Genomic DNA, 17,582 nt, shown 5'->3' with positions numbered 1-17,582 from the left:
CGATTCGTGTAATATACAAACAAAAATATATCTAGGTTTAAAGAACTGACCTACTTCAATGATTTTTGATAAGAGGTGGGAGAACATATTTTGATTTTTGGTAAGGGGTGCAAGAACATATTTTGAGAACCAAAGGGGTGCAGGCTGCAGTAAAGGTTAAGAACCACTGAAAGGGTAACTTGATGTTAGCGCAGTGTACCCTGGCTACTAATTACACAGCCATTATAATGAACATATCTGGACTCCTTGTTGAGGATACAATAATGCAAAGATGACAGTTTTAGTCGTACCCAAGAAACATTTTCATCAGTTCAGAAAGAAGCTCAGTTACTTAGAGAACAGTCAGCCAGAATGACCAGTGTGTTACAGAATCTTTACTGGACAGTGCAACAGGTGATGTGGGGGAGAACAGACCCTACACTAGGTCAGCCCCAACTGGGCTTCAAACCAGACGTCAGTGTCGCTGTTCAGCATAAGATTAGCTAGCTCCTGGTCATCCTTAAACAACAATGGAGTTTTAAATGTCAGCTATGGTAAGTATTGCACAACATGTCACTAATTTGGACTCCAGAGCACGAATGACATCAATAATTCTTTTCACTCACATAACACTTTTTTCAAAGCACATTACAAATACTATTTGCTCAGTTCCTACACAGCCCCTGTCAGGTCTGTAAGTATTGTCCACATTTTTGAGATGGAGAAACTGAGATAGATTAAAAATGACAGTGTGAGTAGCCGTAGAGCCACAGCTAGAATCTAGAAATTCCTGGCTCCTATCCCCACAATCAGTGCCTCTCGCTATTCCCTCAGACCATTCATTATCATTTAAGTCACAACTGTATGATCAGTGTTGTACAAGACCAAGATACTTAATCAAATTCAAACCAAAGGTTTTTTAATTTTATATTTTGCTTTCTGAGTATCAGACTAGAACACCGTATATGCAGAACAAAATTGGATTATCAACAATTTATCACAGAAATTCTCATTCTGAATTGTTGGGCCAACTTTTTTTTGTGATAGGACTTGCTTCAATACCTTCTAATAACCCTATTCCCTCTATAATGTCTCCTACAAGCAAGGTCAACATTATACAAGTATTCCCATTAAAATTCCATTTTTTAAAAATTTAATCTGTCCACAAAAACTAATTTGACATTTGTGTGATAGTCTACAGACTGCCCTGTCAGAATTTATTGATTTGGTATAGAGATGCAGGGGATGTAACAGAGATGCCTGACATTGCCTCTGAATCACATTCATTCAAAGAATGAGAAAGAATATCTGTTGCATAGGTTCATCAAATTTGCTATGTATTCTGGCCAATTTACTACTTCCTGTCTGATTTAATAGGGACATTTCTATTAGGGGGACCAGATGTCCCGATAAAATCGGGACTGTCCCAATATTTAGTTGTTTGTCCCAATATTTTGCTTCGGCGGCACTCCGGCTTTTTTTTTTTTTTTGCTTGGGGCAGCAAAAAACCTAGAGCTGGCCCTGGAGGGCGGTGTGGGGGTGAGCCTGTGGCTTCCCCACCATGTGTCCCGATATTTTGTTCTTGTCATCTGGTCACCCTAATTTCTATTGTGCTGTCATAAATATAAAAGGGAAGGGTAATCACCTTTCTGTGTACAGCTAGGATAACCTCGCTGGCACCTGACCAAAATGACCAATGAGGAGACAAGTTACTTTCAAAGCTGGAGGACGGGGGCGGAAACAAAGGGTCTGTCTGTCTGTATCTGTGTAATGTATCTGTCTGTGTGATGCTTTTGCCGGGACCAGGTCAGGAATGCTCTTCAGAAGTTAGTAAGTAATCTAGCTAGAAATGCGTTAGATTTTCTTTTGTTTAAATGGCTGGTAAATAAGCTGTCTGAATGTATAATCCTGTTTTTGTGTCTTTTTGTAACTTAAGGTTTTGCCTAGAGGAATTCTCTATGTTTTGAATCAGATTACCCTGTAAGGTATTTACCATCCTGATTTTACAGAGGTGATTCTTTTACTTTTTCTTTAATTAAAATTCTTCTTCTAAGATCCCGATTGCTTTTTCATTGTTCTTAAGATCCAAGGGTTTGGGTCTGTGTTCACCTATGCAAATTGGTGAGGATTTTTATCAAGCCTTCCCCAGGAAAGGGGGTGTAGGGCTTGGGGGGAAGACGTCTCCAAGTGGGCTCTTTCCCTGTTCTTTGTTTAACACGCTTGGGGGTGGCAGCATAGGATTCAAGGACAAGGCAAAAGTTTGTACCTTGAGGAAGTTTTTAACCTAAACCGGTAAGAATAAGCTTAGGGGGTCTTTCATGCATTGTCCCACATCTCTACCCTAGAGTTCAGAGTGGGGAAGGAACCTTGACATGTGCTTTAAAAGAAAGCAAGGCCAAAAGCCAAGGATCAACACTCTTTTTCTAAAAGTATCTGCACAGCAGTGAAAGTTAAGACAGATTATACTTATCTGCAAGAGGAAAGATGCATTACAAGAAAATAAATATTTTGTCAAAATTAACACCACACTAATTTTAATTAATTCAAGAAGGAAATTTGTTAGAGCTCAAAATACTGTGATTTTGTAATTTCAAAAGAAAAAAGGCTTTCCCAGAAGCACTTCTCAGAAATCTGTATTATTTGTTTCCTCTCCTAGCTGAAGCTTTTGCAAATGTACCCGAATGAGTAACTTTATTTCTCTATGGCGTCAGGAGTGACGTGAGTTGCAGCAGTCTAAAATATCCATCATATAGTGCAAATATTGCAGATAAATAATTTAGGGTCAGGAAAGTGCTTCCTATGAGTGTTTTTGAATTTTTCATTGAATATTAAGCACAAAAAAAACACCGTTCAGAGTGCCTTTAGCTTCTCTGCTACACTAAAAAATAATGGAATTAAGATCAACTAAGTCAATTTTTATTGACCAATATTCCGCATAAATGTTCTAAAGTGACATGCAAACAAATTAAACAATGAATTTTTAGACTCTAGTTCTTTCCCTTCCCCCACTCCCACCCAGTGATCTCTCTGAATTTCTGCTGGGACATTGACTCTTCCTTCCTCTCTCCAGGACAGCCCTCTAATGGGTCATCCATCTTCCCCATGCCTTCTCCCTTGTGATGATGTCCTTCATCTTTGTTCTGCATCATCTCCTCCGCCTGTACTTTAGATTTTCTCCTGCTGAATGAAACTGACTGCAGAACTGGCAAAGAGTTTTTTTGGAGAGCAACATATTATTCCTCCCTATTTGTTTCTACTGCAAACTTGATAGTCTGTTCCTAGCTGCCTGCTCCAACAATGGACTTGCACCATAAGAGACTCTGAAATAGGCATTTTGGACACTTAAAACCATCTCTGAAAGCCTTAACAGAGAATTGCTCGTTTCCTGGAGATTATTAGGAAACTAAGGAGGGCGGGGGGGAGGATTTTGTGCCTAAAGCTGTAGGGAAAACAGTGTGAAAAGACAGGAAAGCAAGAACATGCCAGCTGTCTATCTGTTAAGAGAGTGGCCTTCCAAAGCATAAACTGGTACTTAAGATTGAGCTTTTTGTGGAAACTCCAGGAAAACAGAAAGATCTAGGATTGTGCTGAGCACTTTGCTATAACAACACGTCACAGAATGCCTTTCTATAGTGGCTAACTAGAATGGAAAAAAAGAAATTTACCAATTGATCTTAATCTGCTCTAACCACAAAATGCCAAATTCCAAGAGTCACTTAAAACCAAACTTACCTGTGTAAGCCATGTTCTTAGGGTTTCCATAGGGAGCCCCAGGTTGAACAGGGCTGTAAACAGGATTCATTGTGGAAGACTGAGAACTCTGGAGGAGGGGAAAAAAAAATAATTAAGAAGACAGTCATTTTTCTTCTACACCAGTCCTCTGCTGAAAGGTCTTTGCTTGTACTAGATGCTAGCGCTACCATGTTATTATTCAAGACACACTAAGCGGCAAAAAAAAAAAAAAAATATTTACAATTAGGCATTATAACTAGATAGTGTATTTAATAATTCAAATTTCAGATCCTTCAATTAATTCCCTTAAATTCTTCACCATTACATGTCCTCCTTACAAAGCATCTGGAGTGTAGGATAAAATTAGTCTTACACATCCCCAGCTTCCACAGTGTTTTGCAAATTACTCCAGAGCAAAGGAAGGGGAAAAAATCAGGATCCTCTTTCTACTGTGCAATGGCTACAGAGATTGAAGTGCAAAACCTGCACTAATTTAGTTGCCCCACTAGGGGGAGCTAATGCTTTTTGGGTATTGAAAAAAAACCACCAATGAACAACAAGCCTCTCAAAGATTAGTTGGCAAAAGGGCACTCCCTGCTGGTAATGCTAAGAGCTGCAGATACAGAAATTCTCAAGCACTTTACAGAGTGCCTCTATGAACACAACAACCTTGTGCCTGGAAATTAATCTCCTTTGAAGCCTCTTTTAAAAGACCAGCCTTAACATTACTCCTTCACAGCACAGCGTACTAAGCTATTATTTATTGAACATCAGTGTGTGCGCAGTGCTATTTGAAATCGCCACAGTCACTGCCCCAGACATAAAATGACCAGTAAGATTTTTAATAGCATTTCTGCTCATTATCTCTCTAATAAAGATGATTAAAGAGAGCCAGGTTATCTTTTCTTAAGCTTTTATTTAGAGGAAAGCAAGGGACCTGGGAATTTGTGTCTAGTAACTGTCAGTTAAGCAACTGCTCAGCTAATTAGCTTAATGAAGCACATTCTCAATTCTGATTAATGGAAAAATCAGTCATTAAGCTTTATGAGGCAACACATTTGTCTCCACAGCTATCTTGTGACAATTTCAAACATGGAGCCCACCACACTTACCTTAAACTGTCTTTTTAAAAAATCTTTTATTTACACTTCATAAAATAAAACCATTCCTTTCAAACTAGTCTTTCCTGATTGATGTGCAATTTGTTAGATCATTAACTCCTTCAGTTTCACCTCCGATAGTAAATAAGTCAAATGTTAAATGCTAGCAACAATTGGTTTGACAACAATTACTACTTAATTAATTAGTCTTCCCTCCATTCCCAAGTTAGCTCGCAATTCTGTAACAAAGGGAAGACCAGGGATGCCAAACATGGCAAAGGATAACGCTACAGAATCCAAATAAATGTATTTACAACACTGACTGGAATAAGTCAAAGCCAAAGTGGCTTCAGAAATACACAATGGAATGTTTCTTAAAAAGATTAACAAATAACATCATTGCAAAAACCTACTTATATGAAACTGGTTCCTGGAGATTTTCCCAGAATCGTCAGGACAGAGTTTATGGTTTCCACAGTAATTGGCACTTGCCCCTATTGCTCTCAGCCAGCATTGCATGTTACTATGGCTATGGTCTACATTTAAACCACTACAGCAGCACCGCTGTAGCATTTCAGTGTAGACACTCACTACAGCGATGGGAGTAGTTCTCCTGTCTCTGTAGTTAGCCCACCTCCCTGAGAGGTAGTAGCTAGGTTGATGGAAGAATTCTAGCGCTGTCTACACCAGGGGTTAGGTCAGCTTAAATATGTCGCTCAGCAGTGTGGGGTTTTTTTCACACCCAGGAGCAACACAGCTGGGTTGACCTAATTTTTTAGTGTAAACCTGACTTATATTATAGGGGCACGGCAGCACTACTAGAGTTAAGGTTGCATCATGACTTCTCCTTAAAACTCAACCTTTCTAAAATCTCTAAAGCTGACAGACTTCGTTGGATTCCTTTGAAATTTGCTTTGCCTCAGAAGGGTGCAGGGTAGGGTTAGTGACCCAATGTGGGGGTCTTTTGAGCAGGGTTTGCGATGATAAAAGCCCTGAAAAATAGCCATTTTTCAAAAAGTTTCTAGGTGGGTTTCTTTCTTTCTTTTTCACACAGAGGAAACCATCAAACTATTTATATCACACAGGTCAAGATGGTCCTGCCTTTTATCAACGGTTTATCCAAGGTAGCATATGGCACTTTACCTCTTGGGGGGGATCCAAACTAAGAATGGTATTTAAGAAAATGTAATTTTTACCATGTGCATGCACCAATAGAAAAAAAATGGCCAGAGGGTTTCCATTCCCACCACATTATATGCTTTAAAGCTTGACTCTTGTAAATGTTCTAAAATCCAAACAGTTCCTCGGGTAGTTTTAAAATTTGGTGTCCCTCATGGGGCACAAAAGAAGCATTAGTGGTCCTAATTTAAGGTAATTTGACCAAGGGGTTCCTGAGATACAGGCATACATCCCCCCCCCAAAAAAAATTTCCTTCTGTTGCCTTGTACTGTTAAATTGAAAGGTGCTAATGATGGGATGAATATGGACCTCATGGAAATGGATGGCTGTGAACTCAGCCTTCAATTAACATAACTAAGGATAAATTAATCTCAAACCTAGGACACAAGGCATTTTGGACTGCATGGCTGGGATTTGCTACAATTTGTAAGGCCCTGTCTACACTACAAACTTTTGCTGACAAAAGTTATGCTGACAATCAAAAAGCACTATAATTATATCGCTAGTGCATGTTCACAGAAGACTCCCTCTGATAGCAGAGCACTTCCACGCTTGGTGCTCTATCATCAAGAGTGAGAGCAGTGCACTGTGGGTAGCTATCCCACTGTGCTACTCGCTACCTTCTGCGGCTAGGACTTGTGGGAAGGCAGAGTGGATCGCAGCACATCATAAGTGCAGACTCAATGTCCCATGATGAAGTTTTTCCATCCCAGCATTCCATGGGTTTCTGACTGCATTTTGCAGCATTTTTCAACAGTCCCTGTTTACTGTGTGCTCGCCATCTCTGTCTGAAAAGATGGATCCAGCACTGCTCTCTGCTGTTGTGGTCACTGTTATGACCATATCATGTCTGGTCATGCAGTATATCATGAGCTCCCAACCTGAAGAGGAAACAAGCACTGAGTGGCGGAATCACATTGTTACGCAGGTCTGGGATGATGAGCAGCGGCTACAGAACTTTCGGATTTGGAAAGCCACCTTGTGTACAGACCTCGCCCCAGCACTGCGGCACAAGGACACCAGAATGAGAGTTGCCCTCTCGGTGGAGAAGTGCGTGGTTATCGCTGTGTGGAAGCTGCCGACTCCGGACTGCTACTGGTCAGTTACGAATCAGTTTGGAGTCAGGAAGTCAACCGCTGGGGCTGCGTTAACTCAAGCGTGCAGGGCCATTAATTGCAACCTGCTACGAAGGACGGTGACTCTTGGCAATGTGTGAGAAATAGTGGATAGCTTTGATGAAATAGGATTCCCTAACTGCGGAGGGGTGATAGATGGAACGCATATTCCAATTTTGGCACCAGACCATCTTGCAATGGAGTACATCAATAGAAAGGGGTACTTCTCTATAGTATTGCAGGTGCTTGTGGATCACCATGAGCATTTCACTGACATCAATGTGGGATGGTCCGGAAAGGTGCATGACACACATCTTCAGGAACACTGGGCTGTACAGACTAGAAGATTCCAGTGGGGAATGTTGAAATGCCCACAGTGATTCTGGGAGACCCAGTTTATCCCTTACTCCCATGGCTCATGAAGCCTTACACAGGAAACCTGGACAGCAGCAAGGAGCACTTCAACAGTAAGCTGAGCAGGTGCAAAATGACAGTGGAATGTGCCTTTGGCAGATTAAAGGCATGCTGGTGCTGCCTTTATGGCAGGTTGGACCTAAATGAGGAAAACATTCCTATCATCGTAGCAGCCTGTTGCACGCTCCATAATATTTGTGAGGCTAAGGGTGAAAAGTTTCCAGGGATGGAGTGCTCGTGCTGAGGCAGATTGCCTGGCTGCTGGTTTTGAGCAGCCCAAAACCAGGGTTTATTAGAGGGGATCAATGGGGGAGATGTTAGAATCAAGGAGGCTTTGAGGCAACATTTTGAGAAGGAGCACCAGGAACGTGTACTTCGACACAGCAATCTGCCATGCTTCATTAACTTCAGTTATCTTGTTTTGCCTAAAAATTGTGATGCTTCCTGAGTGGAATTTATACTAAGTAAATGATTAAACTGCACCTATATATTACTACCCGCACCAATCACTACATGTAGGACACAAATAAAGATTGGTTTGCTTTCACAGAGTTTGTTTTTATTAAACACCAATTAAAACACAGAAAAGGTTTGGTGGGAAGGGAAGATAACAGTGAAGGCTTTCAGAGCTGTGCATAAGTCCAGCTATCATTTTGGAACCTGTCCAAAGGGGTGGCGCGAACAGGGTACTCAGACATGCTGGGAAGTTGCACCAAATGTGTGGGAGGAGTTTGGGGAGGGCATTGAAAATAGTTCTGTATTGGCTGTGGAGGGAGGGGTGAGCACACATCTGTTCTGACTGTAGCGTGATTAGGGACTTCAACATCCCTGTTTGTTCCTCTATCACTTATCACCCATTCATGGCCCTTTAGAATGCGCTCCTCTCTCATTTCTGTACTGCCTTTTCCTTTTCTCTCCACTCCATGTTCTCTTTTTTCAGCCTCTGAGGATTGGAGCACCTCTCAGAACATGTCCTCCTTGCTATGCCTTGGTTGCCTTCTTATCTGGCAGAGGCACTCCGCAAGTGTGTAGGAGGTTCCCGCGAAAGCCACATCTACAGAAGCCAAGAAACAATACACAGAAGCATGATGGTTAGTTCATGCACAGCATTCAATCGTTACAGTAAAATACACCTCTTGTAACATACCAATCACTCTCTCACTGACTCTTGGCAAGCACATATTTTGGCATGTACCCTAAACATGGTTTGTTAGGCCTGAGTGGGACGTGGGCATTCAAGATGGGGCAAGGGTGTAGGTGATGTTTTCAGGGGGATCAGTGAAGGCAACTATGGACAATATTGTAAATTTTGCCACCGTATCCCACAGGCAGGGGTCATTGAAGCCCATAGCTCACTCCTGAGGGCAAGCAAGGATGTAAGGGTGCATCTATTGCATGCGTGTGGGTTCAGCCCTGGTACCTATGATGCTCACCTGTGTGCTGCCTTGGTCCCTGCACAAGTGATTGCTGAGTGGCATGAAAAAGTTTCCTACAATGGGGGAAGGAACAAAGCAGCTCTGCCAAGGAACCTTCAGCAGAGGATTGGCGAGTACCTCCAGCAAAGTTTCCTAGAGATCTTTCTGGAGGATTCCTGTGAAATCTTGGTGTGCATTAACACACTGTTCCACTGCACTGCTTAGCTGCACAGGGGAACATTGAGCACATACAAATACAGCTAGTCTTGTACATTTCTATCCCTTCACCCTCTTCTACGATACACAGAGCAAAGGACAGCTCTGCCTCATCTAACCGAGCAGCATCAACTAAAAAAGATCACTTACCAGGGCTCTCCTCTTCTGCATTATGTGCACCAGAGACGGACTGCCGCGACTGGCCAGATCCCTCAAAAGTGGAAAAGAGGTCCTGACTTGCCACGCCACTGGACAACCCTGACGTGTGCTCCACATCATCCTCCAACTCAATCTCCTTGTCCACGACTTTGTCCTCAGGGTTAGATCCACTGTTTGCCACTTCCAGCCCTACCGAAGTATCCATGGGCTTTTGGTGGTGGGGTCACCACCGAGGATGGGGTCTACTCCTTACAGAAGCAGCAGGTCTTTTCCAAAAACACCAGAGTGAGGGTTTGCCTCCCTTGCATTCTGGTATGCTTGCCTCAGCTCCTTTATCTTTGCTCAGCACTGAACTGTGTCCCATTCGTAGCCCTCATTGCACAGGCCACGAGAAATCTGCTCAAAGGTATTGAAGTTCCTACAGCTGGAGTGCAGCTGGGATGGACAGCCTCCTCTCCCCATATATTCAGCAGATCCAACAATTCAGCTGTGGTCGAAGCAGAAGAGCATTTGCTGCTGACAACGCCATGATAAGCTGGGAAGATGTGATGTGATGTCCAGTCCACGCAGAGCAAACGGGAAATGGAATTTCAAAAATTCTCAAGCCTTTAAAGGGGAAGGGGTGGATGCTTGCGTATCTGGGTGCAGAGCAGCGCAGTTCAAACTGCTGACCAGCATGGTCAGGATAGCCAACGTTGGACACCTGCTGGAGGCCATTTACAGTGACAAAACCAAGTGCGGTGTCTACACTGACACTTTGTCGATCTAACTTTGCCTCAAAAACCTCTATGCCTCTCATTGAGGTGGTTTTATTTTGTCGGCAGACCAGGACAGTTTTGTCGGCAGGAGGAGCAGTGCAGTATGTACACCTCCACTGCTTTGTCAACAAAAGGTGCCTTTTGCCAATAAAAATGTGTAGTGTAGACAAAGCTTAAGCTCCCCAGGGTAGGTACTGTCGTTATTGTGTTTGTACAGGGCCAGCACAATGCAGCCCAAATTTCAGTTGGGGCCTCTACATGCGAGCACAGTATAAAATAGTAATAATTTAGCAAACCCATTTCAAGCAACTAGCACTCTTTGGGTTGTATAAACAGTAACAACAAGTGGAAGAAAATTCCTTTATTAGGTCCTCATGAAAGAAAAGTTCCTCTTTGGCATGGATAAAATGATTGCACTCACATTATGGGTTTGAGCATGCTGCAGCAATAGAGGTTAACACTTCCTTCCCTGTTTGGTATGCAGGGCTTTTATTTCAAGATCGTGTGATTGAGTGAATGTGAACTACATTTCACATGAAAAAAATTCACATCTAGTTTTAAATGTATTCAGGTTGGCTTCCAATACATTCCATGACACTGTATCATTCGACTATATATTTCAAATTCATTATGGCATTTGCAAAGCTACGATGAAATAAGAATAAAACAGGATTAGCAAAATGAAACCTATTTCAGCACAGCATTCTGTGGTGCTTCCATGTGGCCATGAATACACAATAAAAAGACTACCAGAAATTAACTGTAAACAGGCAAACAAAAGTCTGGCTCCACTACATGCATCTTCCACTGCTTTTCAGTTCCCAAGGCACTGACGCTCGGTTTCTTAGAAGCTGCTCAGACTCTTTACCAAACAGTTGAAGTCGTAAGAATTCCAGAAGGAATGTCATGGGAAGCACCTGCTGGCAAACAACCTTGGGATACTTTCCTGCTGTAACCTGGTTACATTTTTATCTATTTTATCTTTCCAGCCAAAGTGCACGACATTTTTCCATCACACTGGGAAATTACTTCAGATGAAGTGTAAATAGAAATACAAGAGAGGTCAGCCCAAGAGTCTGCATCACATCACTCAGCAGGCCAATGTGTCAGTCAAAAGAGGTTTACTAGGGAGATTTCAAAGTAGTACACACAGCCTTCTCTGTGCGGTGAATGCTGAGCTTGAACTTTCCATGCTATTAAGTGGCTGCACAGTTACACTCCGGTGCTCTCGCCTCACTGAACAAAAGAGTGCCTCTAGATAGTGTGATGAAATGAGTGTGAAGCTCAGCACTATACACGGCTGCTGCCAAAGCTACGAGAATCAGAAAAGACTGCTGCCACAGTTCTCTGTCCTCTTGTCCATTCCATTCATCAGGCAATGGTTACTCAAGGACACTGGCAATTTAAAAATCACTTCTGCTTGACTTTTTTTTTTTTTTATGACCACCACCTAAAATTACTATAAATGAAAAATTACGGGGAAAAATCTTTTTTTCCAGTTTACTTTACTTTGTGTTTAATTACACCATTGCAAATTGCATTGCATTGGCAACTTTACACATTGAACTCAACAGTCCTACTCCTGTGTGTGTGTTTTTGCAGGATTTGGGACTTAGAGCACCATCTTCCCTGGGTTTGCATATTTCATAGAACAACCAAGGAGAGAAAAATATTGTGAGTAGGATAATGCTATTGAAAAACCACAACATTTGGCAAAAGAGACTCAGGGACATATGCTAATACCTGAAAGTACTTTTCACCTTTTATGTTAATTAGATTTCAAATAGATAGTGTCCTTCTAAACACAGAGTGTTATTTACAAATACGTTTATATTAGTTGTGCTTTTAAATAATTTGAGGCATTTCTTTGTGGCTCTTGTAAGTCTAAATAAATACATCTAACACTTCAAAACTGAATGCATCATGCTCCATGTGGATAATTCTGAATGCCCCAGAAAGAAAAGATACTTGTTTAATTTTAGAGCTTTGGTCAAATTGACTTTCCCATTGACATTCCATGAGATTGAGGTTCCTATGTGCCTAACTGAAATTTGAAAATGGGACTTACGCTTATAAGTCACTTAATCACTTTGAAATAGGTGTGGACCCTTGCGCATTTCTTTGGAGGTGGAATGGAAGTTTCGCCTTTGAGTCTTCGTACAGACTAAAAATGATTTCCTTCACAAAAGAAAGTATAGGATCAAGTGAATGTGGACACTATTGAAAGATAAACCAGCAAGATACACTTTTTCCTCACTCTGAAAATCACCTATTATGTATAAATCACGCACTTTATGTAAGTTCAACACCAATGTGGACACAAGAACTGGCCATCAACAAGTTTAGGCTCAAAATTAGACAAAGCTTTCTAACCATCAGAGAAGTGAAGTTCTGGAACAGTCTTCCAACGGGAGCAGTGGGGGCAAAAAAATCTAACTGGCTTCAAGACTGAGCTTGACAAGTTTATGGAGGGAATGCTTTGATGAGACTGTCTACAACAGTGGTCCCCAACGTGGTGCCCATGGGAGCCATGGCGCCTGCCGGGGCATTTTTGTGCGCCCATGGGACACCGCATCACCAAAATGCCGCCGCCAAGCACAGCTGCCGGAGAACCGCCTGCTGAAATGCCACCGAGACTGTTGCCGTTTCTCAGCAGCATTTCGGCGGCAGGGTATCCGGCACCCACCAGTCTTCTGGGAATAGCAATATGCTATTCCCACAGAAAGGTTGGGGACCACTGGTCTACAATGTCATGTAGCCGATCTGTGACTGCTAGCAGCAAATATCTCCATTGGCTGGTTATAGGACAATAGATGAGGAAGGCTGAGAGTTACTACAGAGTACTCTTTGCCAGGAGTCTGCCTGGTGTGTCTTGCCGACATGCTCAAAGTCTAACTGATCACCATACTTGGGGTCAGGAAGGAATTTTCCCCTGGGGAAGACTGACAGAGATTCTGGAGGTTTTTCACCTTCCTCTGCAGCATGGGGCCTGGGTCAATTGCAGGTTTAAACTAGAATAAATGGTGGATTCTCTGTAACTTGAAGTCTTTACACCTTGATTTGAGGACTTCAGTAACTCAGCCAGAGGTTGTGGGTCTATTACAGGAGTTCTGTGGCCTGCAACGTACAGGAGGCCAAACTAGATGATAATGATGGTCTCTTCTGACCTTGAAGACTAAGAGTCTATAATTATATTCAGCCCAAATCCTTCTATAAACATGACCAGACCTTCTGACACTACATTATATTTGAGTTCCAATAGTTTGACAAATTTTCACTTGTTTGAAGCTTGATCCTCAGATGCAATTCTCTAAAAATATCTAATCAGCTTCTGATTCACCAGGTAAAGTTTAAATCAGGGAATCTATGAGGCTACACATTTCTCGCTCTCAAAAAAAAAAAAAAAACCCCACTGTGACCAGTTTATATGATCTCAGATATACTTGCATTGAGTAATTTCCTATAATTGTGGCCTGATTTTTAATTTTATTATAGTGACTAAAAGGTTATTTTTATAAATTTCAGGAAAAGCAAAGTATTTAATGTGTTGAAGGTCTTACCCAAGCACTGATTCTTGTCCTGAAAAATTCTGGTCAAAGTTAACATTACTACTTATGTATGATCTCAGGTTTAGAAAAAAATCAAGGTCAATTTTAATGTGGAAATCGAGAATCCACTTATATGCAGTCAGGATTTTTTGAAGTTTCACACTAACGCAGGTTAATTCTCGAATTCTTGTTTGTACAAAATAGCATAATTTAGACTATTCCTTAAACTATACTTCTTATGTTTGTAAAATTAAGCCAGGACATCACGCTGGACCCTGAACTTTTTCTTCTTCCTCTTCTCATGTAGGCCAATGGGTTGACTCCCCTTTTGGTGAAACCCTAGTCTTTGCTTTCATCTCTTCTCACCTGGACAATGACAATTCCCTATTTTCTCTTAAAATTCCAGCTCTCCAGACTCTAGCACAGTGATACGCAGACCTCAGTGCTTCAGGAGCGAAATTAGCCATGAACATTACCCAAAAGAGCCACAGTCGTGTGAATTCATGGTTTCATTTACTATATAGATGTGTGTGTCTATACACACACGCTATTCTCACAGCAAAATGACTAAGTATTATTATATCAATTACAACTGGTTAATAACACAGTAAAAAGCATCCTGATTGGTTAATAATTAAATCACAGTGTTTTAATAACATGTGCTGCAAAGAGCTGCAGGACACACATTAAAGAGCCACTTGTGGCTTGCGAGTTTCAGTCTGAGCATCACTGCCCTAACAAATGCTGTTGCCTAAACTCATATCAAAACAAGCGCAAATGTTACCCGCATCCTCAAACCACTTCACTGATTCCCCATTAATTTCTGAATTCAGTTCACAGCTGCCTTCTCCACCAACTAATATTGTAGCAGCCCTTCTTTCGCTCCCTCTACTCCCTACCCACCTAGCACTAGCCTCATCTGACTCTTCACAAAAATCTTGCCACTGGTTGTGGGAGACCCTTCTCCTCTGCCATCTGGAACAGCTTTCCTCTAGCTCTCTGGTTCAGGAACCTTCCATATTTCTGATCTCAACTAAAAATGTCACTTCTCCTTTAACACTCTCCTTTAACCAGGTCTACACTTTTTTTTTTTGGTAGTGTTGCTTAGGAGTGTGATTTTCACTGATCTAGTTATACCAGTACAACCCATAGTGTGGATGCAATGATATCAGTATAAACCTTACACCACTATATGTTATCCCTCTTCCTGTGTGGGAACAGCTTAGTGTGTCACAACTACAGCCACAGTAGGAGGTTGTACATTTTAACTGTATTGGAAGACAAAGCTTTAGTAATACCATTTTGAGACATGGTTTGATGAAAGACACTTGACCAAATGAAGTACTGTTTTGCATCATAGCTATATAAGCATCATTACAAGAACTAATTTACATAAGGGTATGGCCTTTATTAAAATTGGAATCTCTTGAATTTACATAATAGCTAAAAGGATACTAAGAAAATATTAAAAATGAGATCAGGGTTATCATCCGATACAATCAGGTAGGTTAAACACAGAAACATGAAGGGTAGCTAATTCAGTAGTGAATATAAAACACCTGATTATTATCACAGGTGCATTTATGTAAGATCTTTCATAGCAGGTCTGGATATGGATTAAAACATATTAGCCATGAGTTAAAAAGAGAATATATTTTCTTTGTGGAATTTTTAATTCCATACCACGTTGTGTACATATTATTTATATATTTGTTTTGTAACAGCTCTTAGGAGTTCCAATCAAAGAAGAATGCGTTACCTAGGGAGGTGGTGGAATCTCCTTCCTTAGAAGTTTTTAAGGTCAGGCTTGACAAAGCCCGGGCTGGGATGATTTAATTGGGGATTGGTCCTGCTTTGAGCAGGGGGCTGGACTAGATGACCTCCTGAGGTCCCTTCCAACCCTGATATTCTATGATTCTATGAAGAAGACCCCATTGCATCAGGCATCATACAAACAAAACAAAGGCTTTCCCCATCACAAAGAGCTTAATGATCTCAGAATAAAACAGGTGGCTAGACAGCAGAGAGAGACAGGAAAGAAAGCAATGAGACAATACTGATCAGATCCCACACATGCAATGTGCACAGCAGTATGGTTGCTAGGGTAAAGAAACGCTGTCTATTCAAGTGAAATCTAAATCAGAAGCAGATGTGGAATGTATATGGATACTTAAGAAGAGGGAAGAGAATCAGCTAAAAAATTGGAAACACACAGGTTGCCTTAAAGTGAGGGGTTTCAGTAAAGCACTTGACATACTAAATTTCAAAGACCTTGTTTAGGAAACAATAGCAAGGAAATGCCACATGAACACCTTGCAAGTACATAGCACCTTTTACTCGAGCACCCTTGAGAAGCAGGTCATTATACTCATTTTACATACTGGCAAGACTGCGGGACAGAAAGTTAAATCAGAGATTTTTTCAACTTTTTGAACTGAGCTTCCCCTTTGAGTTACAATTTTTGGTTGCTGCCCTCAAAACCCAGACCAAAATAGACATACAAAGGTTTGAGTGAACAGTTAAATATATACCTATATAAAAACTGTATATAACCTCTGCAATTGTATTATAAATATGTAAATATATAATATATAAATTGTATTATAAATATATAAAACACAGTAAATTATCCCCAAATGGCATTCTATGGCTATGCCTATTTCTGTTGCGCCCAGGGACAAATAATTGTACCACTGTCAAAGTTATCAAAATGACAATTGCTTATTTGTACTATTACTGAATATTTGAATTTGGCATGGCAAATAAAAACCACAGACTTGTGTACTTCAGCCAATCAGAGAATAGCTTACCAGTAACAGAACTTCATCAACAAAAAAATCATTGCACATTTATTAATAACCCGCTTTCAGACTGGATGACATCTATCTATCAGGAAATGTGCCATGTGGAAATCCGAGTGACTAGTGATCAGATTCATAAGATCTCAGCAATACAAAGTACCTGTAAGCGCCCTATCTAAACACAGAGCTTGGAGCTGAAGACACAGAAAAAATAGGGCCATGGGTGGAACAGTGTAACTTTGGTGTAGGAAGTATGAAATAATATACCTGCTAAAAATTGACAACCATCAGAAGGGATTACGCCTTAAGGATCCTGAAGGGTGAGAGGGGCAGAAACGTAAAACCATCAGATCAATGTGTCTGGCCACAGTTGGGGAAGCAAATACAACAGTGGGATGTATCAATAAAGAAACAGAGCAACGAACTTGCATTTTGTTCACTGTCCCACATGTGATCAAATACTCAAATGCACAAATGACTGTATTTCAACGTGCACACTCGTGAGTAAGTATACCCAGTTAAAATCAGTAGGGAGAATGTCTAGAGCTATCCATAATATGTTCTTTTCATTCATTTACAGCTATTTCTCAACCATTTATTTTGAGTGCTTGACATGGCAACCTTAACATTCTCTTAACATACATATGTCTTGTTTTAGAAGTTGTTGAGGAGTGGGGGGGGGGCCTGTAATTTGCAACTTTCAAAAAAAAAAAAAAAAAAAGGCAAACTGAAAAAGCAGATTCCATCATGTGGAATTACAATGACCTGGGACTCAGGACCTTTAAAACCACAACCCAGATCTCTACCCTTTGAGCTAGAAGACTAAATTGGAAGCAGTAATGTGCTGTTATCCTTTACAGAGACTAGCAATTACAAGGAATGGCTCATACCTTTGCCTTGGGCTTTCACACCTACTTAGGAGACAGAGGAGTACTGGGAATCAGGAATTATGGGTTCTATCCCTGGCTCTGTTGAGGGGTGTTCTCTAGTGGTGATAGAATCACTCTGAAAGGCAGTGTAGCTAAGTGGCTCAGACTTGGGTCTGTCATATTAAAAACTTGGGCCCAGATTCTAATTCCCACTACAATCCATTCATGCCACGCCAACATAAACATGGTGTACTTTTACTGTGGTACCTGTCCACCTCCACAGTGACAATTTGTTAT

The 17,582-nt window shown here is 41.1% G+C and overlaps 1 protein-coding gene across 5 annotated transcripts in view; it reads right to left on the bottom strand.

Moving 5' to 3' along the window:
* FAM168A (family with sequence similarity 168 member A) overlaps nucleotides 1-17,582 on the bottom strand; it is a 362,690-nt gene that overhangs the window by 203,033 nt on the left and 142,075 nt on the right. For all 5 annotated transcript variants that reach the window (XM_077840133.1, XM_077840205.1, XM_077840283.1 and 2 more), the window contains exon 3: nucleotides 3,712-3,799. In XM_077840133.1, the coding sequence (XP_077696259.1) occupies nucleotides 3,712-3,781 (70 nt within the window). In that variant the 5' untranslated portion in view covers nucleotides 3,782-3,799. The remainder of the gene's footprint in view (nucleotides 1-3,711; nucleotides 3,800-17,582) is intronic.

Source organism: Eretmochelys imbricata, chromosome 1, assembly GCF_965152235.1.
Source record: "Eretmochelys imbricata isolate rEreImb1 chromosome 1, rEreImb1.hap1, whole genome shotgun sequence".
In the NCBI taxonomy this organism is placed as follows: domain Eukaryota; kingdom Metazoa; phylum Chordata; order Testudines; family Cheloniidae; genus Eretmochelys; species Eretmochelys imbricata.
The sequence above is the reverse complement of the archived record's forward strand: the minus strand, read 5'-3'. Positions and strand labels throughout refer to the sequence as shown.